At 41.7% G+C, this 13,796-nt stretch overlaps 1 protein-coding gene across 2 annotated transcripts in view; it reads right to left on the bottom strand.

Moving 5' to 3' along the window:
* The window catches only part of LOC138973813 (vacuolar protein sorting-associated protein 45-like), a 48,280-nt gene extending 34,878 nt beyond the window's left edge, over positions 1-13,402 (bottom strand). For both annotated transcript variants that reach the window (XM_070346534.1, XM_070346530.1), the window contains exons 1-8: positions 13,263-13,402; positions 10,108-10,303; positions 8,187-8,335; positions 6,468-6,605; positions 4,328-4,438; positions 3,762-3,896; positions 2,829-2,939; positions 1,705-1,872 (exon numbers count right to left, since the gene is read on the bottom strand). In XM_070346534.1, coding sequence (XP_070202635.1) covers positions 1,705-1,872; positions 2,829-2,939; positions 3,762-3,896; positions 4,328-4,438; positions 6,468-6,605; positions 8,187-8,335; positions 10,108-10,303; positions 13,263-13,355 — 1,101 coding nt within the window. In that variant the 5' untranslated portion in view covers positions 13,356-13,402. The remainder of the gene's footprint in view (positions 1-1,704; positions 1,873-2,828; positions 2,940-3,761; positions 3,897-4,327; positions 4,439-6,467; positions 6,606-8,186; positions 8,336-10,107; positions 10,304-13,262) is intronic.
* Positions 13,403-13,796: the final 394 nt, after the last annotated feature.

Here is a 13,796-nt window from a genome sequence, read left to right on the forward strand (position 1 = left end):
GGGTACAGTTATCTCCCCTGTGTTGTTCACACTCTACACTAACGACTGCAGTGGCACTGACTACACCCTTCTTATCAAATATTCAGATGATACAGCGCTAGAAGATCTCTCCAATAGTGACGCAACTTACTTTGCAGAAGTAGAACGTTTCAACGCCTGGTGTAAAGACAACTTTTTAGACCTAAATGTGACAAAGACCAAAGAACTTCTGATAGACTTTAGAAGAAACCCTGCCCCTGTCCCTGACCTGATGATTGATGGTGTGACTGTTGAGCGTGTGACTGAATATAAGTATCTTGGCACAGTTATCGATGATAAGCTGTCCTTCAATGCAAACACCACCCTCATACACAAAAAATGTCAGTCACGCATCTACTGCCTTCAGAAACTTAGGAAGTTGAATGTGAACCCTTCTATCCTTCAAACTTTCTACCGCTCTTTCATCGAGTCTGTCATCACTTTTGGTTTTGTGTCCTGGTATGGAGGTCTGAGTGTGAAGAACAGGAATGTCTTAGTGCGAATGGTGAATGTCAGTAGCAAGGTGATTGGCAGGCAGCAAGCAAGTGTGGAGTCCCTGTATGAAAAGCGTGTGGTGAGAAAGAGTAGGCGGATAGCTTCAGATAGGTCCCATGTCCTTGCCCACCTCTATGAACTCCTTCCCTCTGGCCGTAGACTTCGCACGCACAAAGCTAGGACACTCAGGCTGCAAAACAGCTTCATCCCCAAATCCATCACCCTTGGCAACATGTAAACACATCCACATACCCGACTCAGCCCCTCTTCTGCCAGTGCAATCAGTAGTAATGTACATGTATGTATTGGTTTTATGTACGTCCGCATTTTTTTCTGTGATATATTGTATGCTATGATTTTTTGCAATGATGTTTAGCCATAGTCCGTTATACGCGTAGGTGTGCGAGAATATGTAAGCGCAGTGTTTTAAAGATGTCCATGTGGGAATGTGTAAGTGGGCGTAGTCGAATGTCCATGTGGGAATGTGTAAGTGGAGCATATAAGAATGCCCATGTGTGAATGTGTAAGTGGAGCGTATAAGAATGTGTAAGTGGAGCGTGGTCGAATGTCCATGTGTGAATGGGTAAGCTGAGCGTATAAGAATGTCCATGTGTGCGATGTGTAAGTGAGACATGGATGTGTTCATGACTGAATGCGTAAGCACAATGCAAGGAATGGCCAGAAAGGTATGTGGGAGGTGTGTTTATAACCTGCCCTGTTATATAGTGCTATATGTCCTATGTAAAAACAATGTCCTGTTTGTATTATTGTTATGTACCACGCCTGAATTTCTCTATGAGATAATAAAGTATTCTTATTCTTATTCTTATTCTCTTTCTGTAGATAACAGTTGAGTCCAAGCACCTGAACCTCACATTGATGTCAACTTTCTGTCCATGTATCTTAATGATTCTCTGTATCGTCAAACAATCATCCGGCAAAATATCAAAACTTCCAAATTACACATCACTTCAGATCAGAAGTAGCAAAAGAATTTACAAATCATCATGCAGGGATGCTGCTAGGATTCATTTTCCTCAGCAAATTTGCCAAAATGGCAATTTCCGGAATAACCTATCCCCCACTATGACAAAAGTGCTGCAGATCTGCCAAAATGATAGCAAAGTTTTTGTCACAACAACAGCGCTTTGCAGACGGTTGATGCCAAACAATGCCCCTGTCATGACTAACCTGGAGTAAAGCAGAGTGGTCTCCCGAGCAGGCAATCTCCTGCTCCGTCTCCGATACTTCCAGCAAGGTGTGTGCACCCACTAATCGTGAGAGCTCCCCTACCACCGTCACATGCTTCGCCACAGCCCCCGACATCTTCTTGAACTGGGGGTAGTTCTCCACAAATGACTGTCAAAACAAAATGAAACGCTTGCTAGCATCAAGCAAAATTACTGCATGGCAACACAAAAAATTATGCCTGGAAGTTATAGCGGCCTGCATATTTAAAAAGAGAGTAGTCTGCGCACATACCCCATTGTGTATACAGTTGAACCATCCCTTTTAAGACCTCCACAAATCTGAAAAAATCAGGCCTTAAAATGGAGGGATTCTTACAAAATGGAGGTAAATTTACAGAGGTAATGAATAGATAATCTGACAAATCAAGATCTTAATAAGGAGGACATCTTAAATCTTTAAAAAGGAGGGGAGGGGGGGAGGAGGGTTCCACTGTGTAGCTAATTTAGGCTTCAAAAATGACTGATTGAGCTTCAGGTTCAGATTCATAAAAGAAAATTGATGCAAAACTATTCATTTATTGGGGCATTACAAAATTCTATCGCTTGAATACTAAAAGCTGAAATTTCTTTAAAACTAAAATGCCCACTGACGGAAATTCAAAACAGAAATGAAAGGCTGGTTTTTTGGCTCACGAAGTGTAGCCTATGCGATCGTAACTTTGTCTGTCTGTGCGTGCGTGCGTATGTGCGTATGTGCGTATGTGCGTGCGTGCGTGTGTATGTCTGTGGTAGAAACTTTAACATTTCGTCATTTGAAGACGTCACATTATGGCGTAAGAGGGTTAGACGTCACGCGAAGGAATGTCTCGGTCATTGTTATTTTGAGCGGGCCGAGACTATTTGGCAGTCGTGTCTGTAAGTAGGCTACATGCAGACAGACAGATCTAGATCTAGTGTCTCTCTTTCTTGCACAGTGTCACCAATGCTTACTGTGTGTGTGTGTATATGTGTGACGGAGTGATTGAGTTTGTGTTACTGTTTGTCGATTTCTTACGTGAGCCTTGAAGGCTTCGCCTCTTGTTTTAATACATGTACTCATAACAAAAGACTTCATTCTGGCTTTACCTTCATGTCTTGGATGGATTCCACTTTGGCCTGACTCTTGGATTTTTTCTGGAACTCTTCCATAAGCTCCTTGATGTTGGAACCAATCTCTCCAAAGTTCATGTACATGTTCTGCAACAACATCATTTCTTTCCACCATCATAAGAATAGATGAGAGCAACTAAAAGAAACAGCACAACATATACTCAGACATTGCAGGTCAAAACATGTACAAGGTGAGCATGATTAAACAGGCGCATCATTTTACATTTACAAGGAGATATTAACAGAAAGGACTGTCAAACCTAAGACAAGACAAGACAAGACAAGTAAGGTATGATATGATATGGTGAAGTAAGGTAAGGTGAAGGTAAGGTAAGGTGAGGTAAGGTAGAGTAAGGTAAGATAAGGTAAGGCAAGGTAGTTTCATATAGCCCTCTGAGGTTTACCCCATTGGAAGTCAGGTTGCTTTCTCCCTTGGGCGCTACCCATGCAAAACATGTAGAACTTACATGAGATAAGCAGTGGTGACCGACTATCAAAGTTTAACCTCCTCTTAGACCAGTTAGCCTATCTTGGGACAGGTATTAACCATACGCTGACGATATGGTATAAGAAGCCCATTGCAAATGTTTTCTTCGACACGCCAGCATTAGGCTTGTCTCATCAAAGTATGAAGATACGATCATGAAGATGAGAGACGGGAGATGATACATGCGTGTCTTCGTGTTTTCTAAGCCCTGAGACTTTTGATGTGATCTTGGGATCTTCATCGTGCACATGGGAGTATTCAGACAGCGAAGAGAGTCTGCAAAAAGTTGACTGAGAAACAAAACAAAACTCTCACCGAACCCAGAATCAAACCCAAGCTGATAGCGATGGTTATAAAGCCAGCATGCTATCAAATGAGCTACGTCCTTGCTCCAAAACATTGGTGGTGGTGGTAGGACTTACATTGGCATAGAATTCATCGTGCTCTGCAGACAGCACAACCTCCTGCAGGTCTTTGGTTATGCCCTGCACGTTGGCCAGACTGATGCGATTGTTGTTGATGCCCAGCAGCTCGTGCACCATAGCCTGGTATGTCCACTGTCACAACAAATAATAGCTGCCATAAAGCACATCATCATAGAAACTGTCATTAATAAACAAAATGGTTATTACCACAAAAACAACCCTTTCTCTCAGTTTTATTTTATTTTGTATTATTCATATATTTTTTTTTTATTTAAAAAGTATTTCAAAAAGAAAGGGCATGCAACTGAGGTAAAAAAAATTACAAATAAATATAAATAAAAAAAGGTCAGTCACGAGACCTGCATGTTTTTACTACCGTATGGATGACCGGACAGAAAACAATGTTTCAGATCAAAATAAAATACGTCAGTGACTGAAGACAGGTCTGAGAACAACACTGAGTAGTCTGATTAGCTGACAAGTTTTTTTCTGGTATTTTAGTGATTTCAAGAGGCAAAATACCTAAAATTAGCAGTTAATGGAATCTCTACATGCAGACCCACCTGGTTGAGTAGTGGAGTGACGGCATCATCTCGTCTGTCCAGAATCATCAGCACAGGGGCCACGTCTGTCTTACGGAACTCAAACAGCGCTGCCTCCTTGTTGATTACTTGCTGAAAATGAATTCAAGTAACATACAAACAAAAACCTGATGCTTAGGTGCTGTACAGTAGAACCTCTGTTTTAACTCATTGTCTCCCAGGTACGGATATATTCGTACCCACTCATATAGCTCTATCTGACCAGGTACGGATATATCCGCTCAGACTGTTAGCTTCAGTCACTTCCTGTAACATCGATCTAACGCCTGCATTCCAGTGTGTTGATACACAGCTACTACAAAGTTACTACAATTCTGAGTGAGCTGCTGCAGCACAGCTGGTCTCAGCTAAAAAAAAACTTGGTTAACATAGATGGGGTAGAAAGTGTTAAGATCCTCCATATTACGACTCTTCCCTCCCTCTACTATTAGACCTCATTTTATAAGACATTGTCTTCATAATGTCTGCAATTAAATTTACGTCCATCTTGGGCCCCCTCTCTGTTCATACAGTGGAATCCCCTTTGAAGATGTCAACAATATGCAAAAATCAGGTCCTAAAAGGGAGGGAGCATTTCTTCTTCTTTTTCTTCGTTCATGGGCTTAGACTCCCACGTTCACTCATGTTTTAAGCATGAGTGGATTTTTACGTGTATGACCGTTTTTACCCCGCCATTCAGGCAGCATACGCCGATTTCGGGGGAGGCATGCTGGGTATTTTCGTGTTTCTATAACCCACCGAACTCTGACATGGATTACAGGATCTTTTCCGTGCGCATTTGGTCTTGTGCTTGTGTGTACACACGAAGGGGGTTAAGTCACTAGCAGGTCTGCACATAAGTTGACCTGGGAGATCGGAAAAATCTCCACTCTTAACCCACCAGACGGCAGCGACCGGGATTCGAACTCACGACCTCCCGATTAGGAGGCCGACGTCTTACCACCACGCCACTGCGCCCGTCATGGAGGGAGTATTAAAATGGAGGTTAATTAGGAGATGTTATGAACAGAATGTCCTGAAAATGAAGTCTTAAAAGGGAGGAAGTCTAAAAATGGGTTTTTTAAATGGGGCTTCCATTGTACCTAACTTTCTCAGACTTTTAGAGGTCTTAAAACAGAGCAACTACTGTATCTATGACAGCAGGGCGGGGATGTAGCTCAGTCGGTAGCGCGCTGGATTTGTATCCAGTTGGTCGCTGTCAGCGTGAGTTCGTCCCCACGTTCGGCGAGAGATTTATTTCTCAGAGTCAACTTTGTGTGCAGACTCTCCTCGGTGTACGAACACCCCCCGTGTGTACACGCAAGCACAAGACCAAGTGCGCACGAAAAAGATCCTGTAATCCATGTCAGAGTTCGGTGGGTTATAGAAACACGAAAATACCCTGCATGCTTCCTCCGAAAACGGCGTATGGCTGCCTAAATGGAGGGGTAAAAAACGGTCATACACGTTAAATTCCACTCGTGCAAAAAAAACCACGAGTGTACGTGAGAGTTTCAGCCCACGAACGAAGAAGAAGAAGAAGTATCTATGACATGGAAAAGTCCTTTCCTTCCTGAACATCAAAGTCGCATGAATGCAAAAGGCCTGGATAACGTCTTGAACACAATATGAAATGTATTTCATACAAACCACCCTCTGCTCATCACCTCTGAAAATAACTAATTGATGTACGACAACGACTGTGTCATTGTAAAAATAAAAAATAAAAAGTCTTCTGAATTCTGCTCATCTATAACTGCATGATCACTATTAAATTTGAAAGCTGTAAGTTTCAGTGACAAAATGCAATAGATACCATCTGCCTACTTAATTCATTCCAGACAGCTTCCAGGATCACTTGGGTTGTGATACCATCACTCGGTTGGCTACATTTTCACAGCTTGCTAGTTACCTTGCCAAGTTTGCAATGAGTACATGCACACGTAAAGATGCAGTGTGGCTTTCAGTTGCACCACTACTCTTGACTTTTATTTCATAGCCAGCTTCATGCCAGAGGTGCCCAAGGCCGACAACAATTAATGTATGAAATGGTCCCTCCCTTCCTCCCTTCAATTTCTCCTCCCACTCACAGTGACAGTACATGTACCACCAAGTTACTTACCCTGACACTCTCTGCCAGCTTGCGCGCCATCTCGGAAGAGTTCTGGTATCGGATCATGGGACACTTTTTGAGGGAGAGAAGCACAGACGTCAAGCCTTGCACTGTACGGGACAGGTGGGCAGGCACCCAGTTAAGGCTCTGCAAAGAAGACACAGTATCGGTCAATCATATAATAATCACAAAGTAAAAGAACCAAACCTAATGTCTGCTGTTTACAAGTTTCTTCGGTTTAATTCTTGATTCATGCTGTACAAAAATCATACACAATGAAGACATGCACTTAACGTTCCTCTTTAAGACTAATTGTCCATGTTCTTTGTGGATTCCTGATAGAGGGCTGGATGGCCGAGTGGTAACGCACTTGCGCTCGGAAGCGAGAGGTTGCGAGTTCGACCCTGGGTCAGGGCGTTAGCAATTTTCTCCCCCCTTTCCTAACCTAGGTGGTGGGTTCAAGTGCTAGTCTTTCAGATGAGACGAAAAACCGAGGTCCCTTCGTGTACACTACATTGGGGTGTGCACGTTAAAGATCCCACGATTGACAAAAGGGTCTTTCCTGGCAAAATTGTATAGGCATAGATAAAAATGTCCACCAAAATACCCGTGTGACTTGGAATAATAGGCCGTGAAAAGTAGGATATGCGCCGAAATGGCTGCGATCTGCTGGCCGATGTGAATGCGTGATGTATTGTGTAAAAAAATTCCATCTCACACGGCATAAATAAATCCCTGCGCCTTGAATATGTGCGTGATATAAATTGCATAAAAAAAATGTACAAAAAAAACAACAACCTGCGCTTAGAACTGTACCCACGGAATACGCGCGATATAAGCCTCATATTGATTGATTGATTGATAGAGTACTCAGCTTTGACTACACTTTTCTGTACTGCGCTTACAGGCACACTCCTTCCCGTGCGAACTGTTTGGCTCTCCATCTCACATCTGGCCAGTCTTTTACATTGCATAAGGCCATCTCTTCAATTGTGACATATCAAAAATGAGCAGCCTGGGGGCTCTCTGTGCACAGTGGCGGTCTTTATTGAATTGACTCTGTAAAAGCAGTTGATGGCTTTTCAAGAAATTGATGCATTAAAAAAAAGTCCAGTTCACTACAGCAAGCAGTCAGGGTCTTAATTTCATGTATGTGTCCTAGCAGAGGCCAGGGTGGTCTTATCCCATGTCAAAGCCTGGCCAGATCTAAAATGGTGGGCCAAACTGTTTCCACGAGAAGAAGCGTGCCTTTAAATTTATCTGCCAGCTCAACGTCACACTCTGAGCTAAGCAAACAGGAACTCTTTCTGGATCCATTCAAGACAGAATATATACCTTATTGCAGACTAGCATTTTACAGAAAACGATAGGAAGGTCCGAATGTAGAGGAAAGAAAATTTTTTTTTTTAACCTTTATTTTTTTTGCCAAGCACATCATTGTGGGGCTTTTGTATCATCATTCATCCATCAACATTTATAATAAATATGTAAATGGCAAGTATACAAGACATATATATATATATATACAACATTAGGACATAACAGACAGACGGACATATAACATACAAAATGTAGTTTTGTGCATGTTACAGATTTACAGCTACTATGCACAACTTTATACTATGTTAAATAAATATGTCACAGATCAAAACAAGAGTAAACTGAAATGCGTTGAATTTTGTTAATTTCACTTCCAACAGATCCTGTCATTTTTGGACGAAGACTGACCTGACTGCAGCCCACGATGTTGAGAGAGAAGAGGTGCGGGTTGACGGCGATGTAATCTCCATAAAACTCCTGCACCTCCCTCACCACCTCCTGGTCATCCGCCTCCGCCAGTATCTTAACATCCTGCTTGCTGATCACGTTGCTGAAATCTGCTCACACACACACACACACAGTAACACACACAGAAACACACACATGTATTGATGCAAATCTGACAAATATTTATCCTTCACCGAATCACCTTTTAGACTACACAGTCCTGATGATGTGGGTCGTGTACGGTCCATACTTTTAAAGGATTCAACGAAAAACGTCCGAAAATGGGATAAACATAGAAAATTCCTTCTTTAATTCCATATGGGTTGCCCACGACCCACGTACATCATCCGGACTGCCCAGTTCAAATTACATCATTGTTTGTTTATTTGTTTACAAAGATAATCCTTCAAAATACCGGTGGCATCACGCCAGTAGCGATTGTAGCGGCGAGAGGGGGGTCCGTTAAGTTTACAGCCATCACATGTTTTTGGCAGGTCAAAACTGGGTTTCATGAATGGCATTTAGGGCGACTCACAGCTCAAACAGTGCCAGCATGCGGTCAAGTGCCGCGAATAGTAATAAGCTCACATTGAATACTCCTCCAGGTCTACATTCACTGGCTGTGTCAGAAGCTGTTTCCATTCTGTTAGTCACATAAATGTCAATCCCATTCCACAAATTAAGAAAAACACAAGAACACCTGTTCACTCCCTTTTATGTGACTCAACTACTACCTAGCTATTTTTTGTGAGTGACAATCTGTCCCAGATAAATTCCGAACATAGACAGCTTTGTGACAAGCCAAAACTTCTGATTTTTGACTCCTTAGGGGTCCAATAAACTACTAAATCTAGATATATCTGAAGTGCAACAGTAGCTCCAAATCTTCACGCTGGAAAATGTGAACCGTTTGAACGTCCAAAACTCAGTACAATCAGCTTTGTTTCAAATAACCCTGAACAAAAAACAAGTCGCGTAAGGCGAAAATACAATATTTAGTCAAGTAGCTGTCGAACTCACAGAATGAAACTGAACGCAATGCCATTTTTCAGCAAGACCGTATACTCGTAGCATCGTCAGTCCACCGCTCATGGCAAAGGCAGTGAAATTGACAAGAAGAGCGGGGTAGTAGTTGCGCTAAGAAGGATAGCACGCTTTTCTGTACCTCTCTTTGTTTTAACTTTCTGAGCGTGTTTTTAATCCAAACATATCATATCTATATGTTTTTGGAATCAGGAACCGACAAGGAATAAGATGAAAGTGTTTTTAAATTGATTTGGACAATTTAATTTTGATAATAATTTTTATATATTTAATTTTCAGAGCTTGTTTTTAATCCGAATATAACATATTTATATGTTTTTGGAATCAGCAAATGATGGAGAATAAGATAAACGTAAATTTGGATCGTTTTATAAATTTTTATTTTTTTTACAATTTTCAGATTTTTAATGACCAAAGTCATTAATTAATTTTTAAGCCACCAAGCTGAAATGCAATACCGAAGTCCAGGCTTCGTCGAAGATTACTTGACCAAAATTTCAACCAATTTGGTTGAAAAATGAGGGCATGACAGTGCCGCCTCAACTTTCACGAAAAGCCGGATATGACGTCATCAAAGACATTTATCAAAAAAATGAAAAAAACGTTCGGGGATTTCATACCCAGGAACTCTCATGTCAAATTTCATAAAGATCGGTCCAGTAGTTTAGTCTGAATCGCTCTACACACACACACACACACACACACGCACACACGCACACACGCACATACACCACGACCCTCGTTTCGATTCCCCCTCGATGTTAAAATATTTAGTCAAAACTTGACTAAATATAAAAAGACACATACACATGTGTATAACTATAAATACTGTACTTACATATAAAGTAAAGTCCATATTTAGGATATCTGAGCTCTTGGGCTAACAGCTCAACATTTTCTTTTGTGGGCCGAAGAAATGCTATGCAGTTCAGATGTTTCATGGTTTCACGCCCAGATGAGTCGATGCGCTCAAACAGATAGACTTCCTTCTGTAAAATCTCTGACTGAGCATACACCATACTCACAATGCTAGTCTGAAACAGAAAATGAGAGTACTGAAAATCCTTGAATGATTTGTAATATATATATATCAAAGGTTAATTGTACGGTCTAGTCTTGCACTGAGTCTGCCGTAAAACCAGTCTGCTGCAACCCAATCTGCCGCGGCCCATTACAATCGTTTTACATGTGTGTGTGGGTGTGTGTGTTTGTGTGTGTGTGTTTGTGTGTGTGTGTGTGTGTATGTTCATGTTCATGTGTGTGTTCGTGTGTGTGTGTTGATGTCATTGTTGTGTTCAAATGTTTCTTCAAGCACATTTGTTAGGCAGAAGAACCTGTCTTCTGAGCCTTCCAGGACACGTTATAGTGGTACACACCACAAGTTTGTTCGCTGTACAGGCATTCTTTAAAAAGCAAATGAACACTGACTTATAAAAGTTGCACTGTCAGCTGTTCCATGCTCTCGTCGCGATATAACCTTTGTGGTTGAAAACGACGTTAAACACCAAATAAAGAAAGAAAGAAATGTTCCATGCTGCTTGTCACTGTTGCTTGAAATAGAAGTGAGGGAAGTTTCCCAATCAGCCCTCAATAGTGCTAACAACCTGAATCATCTCGGACTTTACTTTTCATTCACCTATATTGACCAGAGAAAAGTATTAAAATCATAATACAGTAAAACCTCCCACTAACGACCTTGAAAATGTCCACAGACGGGCAGACATAACACACACAGACACACACACACACACACACATTCGCACGCGCGCACGCAGGTCTCATAGGTAAAACTGGCTGATTGACCCCGGGTAAGAAGGTCAGTGTCTGTAACCTGGGACAGGAAGGTTTCCTCTCAGACATCAAAGGAGACCGTCCCATAGGTAAACCTTGCTCATTGGCAAGTATGAGTCATTCACCCGAGGTCTCAGTTGGTGAGATGTTGTTCTAACTGCCCCTACCCAACCCCTCCCATCCCCTCTCCCTACTTCGAGGACAGTCCTTCAATTGTGACAGCAATAGGGCAAACAAAAAAAATAGGTGTGGTTACGGTAACATAGCCAAAAAAAATAGGGTAGGTAGGTAGGCAATCACTTTTTTTTTTTTTACTTTTTTTTCTAATGTGTACAAATTAAACCTACTTGACAGGGAAATAAGTGTGCGACACGGGCGCTTTCGCTTTCATTGCGTTTTTTGCACTCGGTTTTTTGTTTTTTTGTTTTGACAAATGTAATAAAAAGTTATAGGATCGGCCCCTAAAAATAGGGTAGGTCGGGTTACTGTAACCACACCTATTTTTTTTTTAGGCCTAGGTGAGAAGATGACAGCTGTAGGCCACTGGACTTGCATGCACTACTGACTACAGACTTCCACCCCTGACTCTTGATGCGTGACTAATGGTGTGCGTGTTCCGCGTATGCTGCGTAATTACGACCTTTGACACTCACTGGTTAAAAGGTCAAAGTCGTTATTGACCCTAAGTTGGTAGGTCGGTCGTCGGAAAAAGGAGGGCGTCGTTCTTGGGAGGTTAGTTACAGTGTGAAAAGCATCCGTGCCGAGAAAATCGGTCGGCAAAAGGAGGGGGTTGTTCTTGGGAGAGGTCGTTACGGGAGGTTCCACTGTACTACTTTTTTTTAAACTTAACATGCGAAAGTTTGTAGGTTTGCTCAAAGGCATCGCTGAATCTTGTCTAGCATGTAAAAAGAAAAATCACACGTAAATGCACGAAAGCACATGCACGCGCGCACACACACACAAATGTATACACACAAAAATCATAACTTAATATTTTGGAAACTGTGGCAGACTGGTATGTGGCAGATTGGGTTGTGGAAGATTGGGTTGCGGCAGACTAGCTGGGTTGTGGCAGACTGGGATGACCGAAGATATAAATATGGCAAAAGCTATACACTCAAGAGTGTATACAGAATCAATAGGTCTGTATACACTCCGACAATGAAAAGCTCTGTTACAACTCTAAGCCAATGAAATGCCCCCTTACAAGTCGTTAGGAAGTAGCTAATGAAAAATTAGTCTGAGGTATACTATTGACTTCCGCCATGCTCTTTTTCGGACTGAATACAGGACACTCACATGGTATACAACCATTTCTAGGTCGATACACACTCAAGGTGTGTTCCAAACTCAGACAATAAACTGCCGTGAAGCATCAGTTTTGTGTGTGTGTTTGTTTTTGTCTGTTTGTCCCTGGAGTACTTTGATACCATGAATCGAAAGTGAAGCGTTCCTTCGCAAAATGGCATTGAATGACGCTCCGAGTGTTGATGCGATTCAGTGTCTGGTCTTTTATGTACACCCCACGAATGTAATCTACGTTACAGCAAAGGCATTGCAGCATCAGATTGTTTTCGCTTTTTTGTACTTCCAATCAACAGCTCTGCAATCGTATCGCAAAGTGGTGTTGAATAGCAAACTCGCTTCACGACCGGAAGTTAACGCCGGAGTGTAAACAGGGGGCAGGATCTTGTATACACTCCTAGTGCGTATAAATATAAAGCTTAGGTCAATTTCATTGCCCAATGCCTACACCTTGAAAGATAATGCACTGTAGGGTTTCACTTTCACTCGCTCTTGTCTCTTGCGCAATCCAAAGTGTACTTTGGTTATATTAGTCAAAATATATTCCTACAGCAGACACTACAGTGCTGATATTGTTAATTATTCCCAGAAATGGAGGATGCCTTTTTATGTCAAACTCAAAGTGATCGAGCTAGCACTAGCAGTATAGATATATTTCATACCGTACAATGTTGTTGTTATGTCTTGTTGTTGCTTTTTAGGCGTGACGGGTTGGGGGGGGGGGGGGGCGTTGTTGTATTTTCATCCACAGTAAAGAAACCAAACCTACTGAACTTTTAACAGATTCACACTATTCCATTCTGCCATACTGCAACTGTAAAAGAGTAAGTGAAACGATTGACGTTAGCAGCAGTACCGAAAGCAAAAGCAAATGCGTAAATCATATTTGACAGTTACCGTTTCTTTATCCATAAGAAGAACTTTCATCCCACCGCCACATCCTTCGATCATTTTACTGACGTACTGCTTGACTGCTAAAATTACATTCATTTTGACAAATTTTCTGATGGGTCTTCTGCAACCGGAAGTTGGCGATACTACCGGATTTCTCAGAAAAAAAACCGAAACACCGAAAACCTCCAAAAAAGACAAAACCTTCCCAAAACCTCATCCGAATTAGAAGAAAAAAATCTTCCTTAGATCGTATTTTGTTAAAGCCATATGTACTCGATGACTATACACGCTAATTGCTTTACCAACAGCTGGAGACATGCTAAATTAAGTTCCCTGCAAAATATTGTGGTCTAGGACCCCTTCAATGTTGAGATATGTTAATTTTCATTTTGATCTGGATCGTCCTATTTATAGATTTGCCAACAGAGGTAGCGTTGACGCAAGGGAAATAACTCCGCGTCTTTGTTTACATCCAAAGTTTTTGAGACTCTAAAACAAGCTGTAATGCATGTATATGGTCCGCGCATGGTGACATAT

This window comes from Littorina saxatilis, linkage group LG1, assembly GCF_037325665.1.
Source record: "Littorina saxatilis isolate snail1 linkage group LG1, US_GU_Lsax_2.0, whole genome shotgun sequence".
NCBI classification, from domain to species: domain Eukaryota; kingdom Metazoa; phylum Mollusca; class Gastropoda; order Littorinimorpha; family Littorinidae; genus Littorina; species Littorina saxatilis.